Source organism: Carex rostrata, chromosome 20 (assembly GCF_964058835.1).
Source record: "Carex rostrata chromosome 20, lpCarRost1.2, whole genome shotgun sequence".
NCBI lineage: Eukaryota > Viridiplantae > Streptophyta > Magnoliopsida > Poales > Cyperaceae > Carex > Carex rostrata.
In genome coordinates, this window is record NC_135937.1 from 214,894 (window position 1) to 221,987 (window position 7,094).

Here is a 7,094-nt window from a genome sequence, read left to right on the forward strand (position 1 = left end):
ATCTTGTGTCAATACTTATCATTAATAATAATTATTTTATTCTAGAATTCTGCCGCTTAACGTGGATTGAGTTTTCATTCAAGATGAAGTCGGCCATTGGAAAAAAAAAAAAAGAAGGTCAAATCCCAAACCCAACAAAGTTCGATCTTTCCCTTTTAACTCATTTAATTAGTCTTTCCTAAAAAAAAAAAATATTAGTCAACTTCTATTTTTATTGCAATATCCCCAACATCTTCGTTACAGTTCTCCTGAAAGCAAGCTCATACTTTTTAATCAATCTTGGGCGTAATTGAGTTTGTGTTGTATGATTAATTATTTTTCGACAATTTTCTCCTTAATTCATTGAAGTTTTGTGGATGTATATCATCGTTATCTTTTCGGCCAAAATGCCAATAGTTAAGATCACATCTTTTCATTTCTTAAATAGACAATTCCAATTTTTCAATTAATCTATATATGAAGATTTTGGAGGAAAATATCTGGTTTTATTTTGTTTCCTTTTTACATTTTTTTGGGTTAAAAATAAATAATTGTTTGCATATTAAAAGAGCCATCTTAAAAAAAAATAAGGAAGTAAAGATAAAAAATAGTTATTTTTAATAAGATTTTCTAGATCACATTGATTTATTGGATCCACCGTTCGAAAATAAAAGAATGTAATTGAATTGTTAACACATCTTTTAAAATATTTATGTTAATATATTAGTAGAACTCCTATCTTAAGTCTTCTTCAATCATTTTAGCCGTTTAATTTTCGTAAACACCGATATTTAGCATGGATTAAAAGCACCTTTTTTAGTGATCTTTTATTTCATTTATTGTTTTGAAATTTTGGCAGCGGCTGCCAAGCACTTTTATTTCATTTCTTAAACTTTGCTTGACTTCATAAGACATCTCTATCAATAAATTAAGCTTTCGCAGCGACATTTATTTATTTAAGACCAGGGTCCCTTAATTTATGCTATTAATTGGAGACAATATTTTTTGGATAGGAATTAAAAATTTATAAATTATGTCACGCTCAATTTAAATTTGTGTCTATTCATATTATGTCAACTCTGTTCGTTTCTGCAAGTGTGCAAGTTGAGATATAAATTTGAGCAATATGTTCAACTATTATATAATTTTGGGGAAATTAGATCCATGTCACTTCAAAACTTCAAATTTAGAAATATGTCACCTCAAAGTTTTAATTTTGTTAAATGTCACTCCAAATCTCACTTATTAAGATCTATGCCACCATTACCAAATTATTATACATTTCTAATTAAAAATAAACATAATTTGTTGTATTTTGAGTGGTATTTTCGTATATTCCACAAATACTCTCACCCTTTCATTTCTACACCCTTAATGGGTCGGATCCGAACAAAAGAAATGGTTAAACATTACTCTCACCCGTCGTTCTTTCCATTTGTGCATCCTCTCTTCGTCTCCTCTCTTCCCAGTCGGAAAGAAGTTGTTGTCGTCTGCCTCCTTGCCGAGTATGAGGTGCCTAGGTCTAGCTATGGTTTTTCTGGTGCAGTGGCAGATTATGAGTGGTGCTGCCATGACAAGATAACAAGGTAATCCAGAAAATTTCTATTGAATTGGGCAGTCGAGGTGCACAAGAGGTATATAGGAGTGTTGAAGTGGAGAGAGCTTGCAAGAGATGAGGTGATTTAAAAGAAGGAAGTAGGAAGTGCCAGTTAGTGACATTTAGATCCTGTACCAATTCATGGATGCAGAAAACTGGAGCATAAGTGTTGTTTTTATGGTGAATTTTACTGAATCCAGTTCTGGGCATGCCTAACTATAGTGTATCATAGCAGCCATAGTTGTATATTGTAGTTCCCGTGAGTATATTGTAGTTCTCAAATTGATGCAGTTTGCTCTAATGAACTGGTCTGTGTCGGAAGAAGAGTAATCGTCGGAGTGGAGAGGAGGGTTTTGGATCAAGGTTATTTTGGTAACTTCAATTATTATGTAAATTGTTAAATTAAAATTATACATTCATATTGTATTAGTGGCATGGATCTTAATAAGTGAGATTTGGAGTGACATTTAACAAAATCAAAACTTTGAGGTGACATATTTCTAAATTTGAAGTTTTGGGATGGCATAGATCTAATTTCCCTATAATTTTAGAATTATTTACCTTTTATATTTTTCCTTTTCCATTCTTATTTTTTTTAGGTAACGATCTGAACTGTATTCTTCTACATTATCCAGTATTATTAGAACCGGACCGGACCGCCGATTTAACCGAAAAAACCTGTACCCAGTAATATTTTCAGTTTGTTTCTTTTATAGGACCGTTTAAGTTATTGTTTTAAGAAGAAATTATTGAATATGTCTCTCTCTTGGCCGGTGAGAAAGGCATCAGGAAGTGGTTTAATTAGGTCAAGTTCTTGGAAACTCAGATACTGTCTTATTCAAGGCTCTTTTTGGGACTAATTGCGAGTTAGTTGTTTAAAAAGTCTTACTTTGTATTAATCTACAGAAGTTAATTTTATTTATTTAAGTTTCTATTGCGTTCTAAATAGTTTTGTAAAATGGTATATGCACTCATATTTGATTTTCTATTTTAAGTTTAATTAATTTTTTTGTTTTTCTTAAATGGAGGTTATCCTTCAATTTGAAAACAGAAAAAGTCCAAGAGATAGCCTTTAGATCATGGTACAAAGCTACCTCTCGCTATCAGAATGCATTGATTAACTTAACTAACATAGTTTAATTATTTCTCTCCAGGTTTCAACATGTCTAGCCATCGATCATCTATTTTGTCAAGTGAGGGGATTTGACATGCTCATGCAATATCAGCCGCCCATTTTCGTGTGATTTACAGTGAACTTGTGTTCAAATGTCAAATTATGCATCTTTTATTGTTATCTAGACTACCAACTACCAACAAACACCGGCTCGCTTGTTTTAAAATTATTCTTCTATCGGGAAAATGTTGGAAATTTAATTTTCTGCCTCTTCTTTTCCTTAGATCAATACATAAAACGTTTTCTAAAATTTTATTTTTGAGATCAAACGCATTAAATTTCAATAGAACTTTTCTACTTTTACATTTAATTTTTGTCTCTCAACGCTTACTAATTTTTGTAATTTTCCCTCCATTCTGCAATATTTAATTTTTATCTGTTTTTCAGTTGTTTTGTTAATTGTTCAACAAATTTGGCCTATTTTTCACCTTTTTTTCCCCTCCTTTTCCTCAATCAAACTTCTGTCCGGCTGCAGCTTGTTTGTTTAGTATCTCCCATTTTCGCTCCTGTATGCATTATTTTCAATTCAAACACAAGAGTAAAATATAGAATGTAATCCAGTGTCATAAAAAAAAGATGTAATTGAATTCCTTATCTTATTTTTTTGAGAATTTACAAGGCGCATATTAAATCGGAAGGAGCAGGATGTTGATATCTATTATTAGCTGCAGCCTGCAGGTACGAATTGCACAGGACATGTGATCTCATATGTACGATTTTGCAATTGAAATTGATCCAAGTCACCAACTGGCTAAAATACTACCAAGTACGTCCTTTCAATTATTTGTTATCACCGTCTTTTTTTGTGTGCTAATTCATAATGAATTACGGCTTCGGTTAAAACTTAAAAATGATGTCATCTTTTTAGTTCTGTCATATAACTTTTTAGTTCGGTTAAAACTTTTTAGTTCTGTCATCTTTTTATTGAATGTAATTTATGTTATTTCAAGTAACATGAATACATGATACATCTGTTAAATATAATTTATATAATTTTCTATTTTCATATATATAAATTTCGCTTTCAAAGATATCAAGAAGATTGTAAAAACTAAAAACTTCATTGATGAAGTAAATTTCTTTATGTTTTTTTTTTTTCATGCTTTGATTTTCTTTCAAAAGAATTTAGAATACTAATAAGATGGAGCAGAGAAAGTGATATATATGTTAATTAAATCTCACGGACTTATCTCATTATTATTTTACTATAAAGTTTGTTATTATTAAGAATAATTTTAGTCCACATCTAGCCGTACATATAGAAATAATATTTGTTATTTTTTAAAGGGCAACACAATAATTTTCATAATAAATTAAATCGAGTATTTTTATTTAAGAAAATACAATTTTAATCTTCATAGCTATCCATTTAATATAAAAAAATTATTATTCGTCTGCTAATAATGTATACTGGTGGAAAAAATTTGTTAAATACAAAAATTACCGCATTTATCGAATTTGATTTTAGACATAATTGCATACAAATTTAAATATAACTCAAATGCGCGTTATAATTATCCTTTATTAAATGAAGGAATAAAGAATCTAAGAATGGGGAGCTATAGATATGTCACATTGTCACCTCATCTTTCGGGTGATGATATTAAAATAACTAAATTTTATATTAACACAACATCATCAAAATATTTTACTATATAGACAATTTTATTCTTCATTAAATGTTTCCTTTAAAAATTGATTCTCTCTCATATATCAATACAAAATTATTTTTCCTTAAAAGTTATGTTTTATAAAGTATGTTATTTTGTTTAAAATATGTTTTTTTGTCGTATATTATTTAAAAATCTGTTCCTTAAAAGTTACTATAAAATATGTTTATAAACTTTATGTTATTATATAAAAAGTATTCATTATTTATTTTAATCAAATCTTTATGGGAATTACAAAAGTGAATTGATTTTATTATATTATTAAAATCTATCAACATTGTATATATTGATTTATTTTATAAGATTTCACAACTTTTTTTCTTAACAATCTACTATAAAAAAATTATTTTGTCTATTAACATTTTACCATCCTTTTTACACAATAACACTAACAAAATGACATGATTACTTATCTAAAAAAAATATTGAATGCAAATTATCATGAATAATTTGACATTCAAATTATGATTACAATAATAAATTAAAAGTCCAACAAAACACTACAAAATAACAAATTTATTTGATTGCAAGCTGCGAGTTGTTAGAATACATAGCCTTTAGCACCATATAAATCATGAACAACAAGAAGCATATCATGACAATTTTCAAATTTCAAATTAAGAAGTTGATTGCTTTCATTTTCATAATTGAAAACTTGATTTTCAAGGTTTCCTTCTGACGGATTAGGGGATTGATCCATCTATTCAATTAACAAAAATAAATTAATTGCAAAACATGGATAAAAAATTTTCTAACAATTTTAATTAAATAGACTAATAGATTATAAGTATCAAAATTAAGAGAGAAAAATATAAAAATTTTAAAAAATATTTGAGTTGGAATATATCACAGTGTATCTTAATATTAAAAAAAAAATACAAAAAAAGTTAAATACGTATTTTGACTCGACCGCTTAAAATCTTAATTGAATTGAATGTTCTCTTGTGAAAATTATACAACTATATTTCCATAAGAAAAAATTAAGATTAATGAAATTCTGTAGCTTTTGATTTAACATAATGCAAAATATAAAAAAAAGGGAAAAAATATTTAGTAATTATGAAAATCAAATAATTTAATGATCACTATATTAATTACATAATGAAAAAAACATGATAGTTAGAAAGACATTTAATGAGGATTAAAATTGTCCATACATTATTATTTTTTTAAAGATATTGTGTTAATATAAATATGCGTGGTGTGGATATGCGTAGCCCATCTTTCGTCTTAATCAACAACAAAATTCATTAAATGAATCCGAAGTCCTTTCCCCTCTATGACCTCAACGTACGTATATATATATATAGCCTCTAATAATATTTTGTCTAGCCTACCCGGCCGCTCTAATCCTCTTTCGGTCTCTCGCCTCGCCCCACACATCAAAACCAAGACAGAATGAGCTCCGCAAAGAAGAAGAAGAACCCTCTGATGGAAAACCAGATTCCCTCGAAGCTTCTCACCAGAGAGACCTCTCTCTCAAATCCTTCCTTTAGGGTTTACTATGGTAAGGCCACAGGTTCAGTCCCTTTTCTTTGGGAATCGCAACCAGGCACCCCAAAGCACCCCACGACCACAACTCCTTGCTCAAATGATCAATATGCCTTCCCACCTCTGACGCCGCCACCGTCTTACTATTCGGAATCCATCAAGAAGAAAACCAAGTCGCGCAACCTTCTACACATCATACTACTGAAGCTCACTCTAAGGCGATCTAACTTGTCGTACAGGTCTTCCTCCTCGTCATGTTCCTCTTCTGAGCCGTCTTCACCGGCCGTAGGCCAGGAAGCCCGGCAACGGCATGCTCCTGCTCGGCTCTCTAGCCCTAATACACATTTTTTTTCTTATAAGAAGGGGGAAGAGGATGAGGAAAGATCACATACTTTGATGCTCTGTCTCGGTGCACGGTGGTAGCAGTGATCATCTGCGTGTGTTTTCATAATAATTTAACAAATTAAGGTATATATATATACATGTTCTTAATTATAAGGGTTTTCTTAATTTATTTACTTACTGTATCATTTGTGATTTGTGTGTGACGAGACTTGAGAGATTAATTATTTGGGGTTGTATTAATTGTATGTTTGAAATTAGTCATCATGAGTGGTTGAGCAATTTGCTGTATTTTAGGTTACGTTGATTATATATTAATCGCTCATAATCATATCGTTTTCTAATTGGAAAATGGAACCCCCTCTTTTACGGTTTTACCTTTTTTTTCTTTTTATTTTCTTTTTTGGTTGGAATTAAGGAGCTTCCACTTAATTTCCACATTGCTTTGGTTAACTATTTTATGACTTCATATTAATCTTGTCTAATACGTACTTAATAGGAAGACTTGGTCATTTTTTTTTTAGAATTGACTTTTCTACCAAGCACATATATAATTACCGAGTTAGAGATGAAAGCGTCAGTTAATAAATATAGGCGTATTAATTAGATCGGGCACTAGGTACGCTATTTGTCAAAAAAAAGTGCCGTGTCAGTATTAAACAATATATATTATATCAATTAAATAACAATTAATTAATTACACATTAATTTAACCCAGCCCAGCTTTTATGTATCATTGCCTAGAGCCAAACACTAGCTTTTCCTAAAACTTTCTGATTATGTATAATATAATATAATATATGCAGAAGAATATTGCATATTTTAAAAATTAAACATATGT

At 29.8% G+C, this 7,094-nt stretch overlaps 1 protein-coding gene across 1 annotated transcript; it reads left to right on the forward strand.

Moving 5' to 3' along the window:
* The first annotated feature begins 5,818 nt into the window (after window positions 1-5,818).
* LOC144572769 (uncharacterized) lies at window positions 5,819-6,334 on the forward strand. The gene has a single exon (XM_078322445.1). It carries the CDS (start codon window positions 5,819-5,821, stop codon window positions 6,332-6,334), a length of 516 nt encoding a protein of 171 aa, XP_078178571.1.
* The last annotated feature ends 760 nt before the right edge of the window (window positions 6,335-7,094 follow it).

Excerpts from the sequence above, each read along its gene's own strand:
- LOC144572769 (XM_078322445.1), top strand. The coding sequence starts at position 5,819 with ATGAGCTCCGCAAAGAAGAAGAAGAACCCTCTGATGGAAAACCAGATT.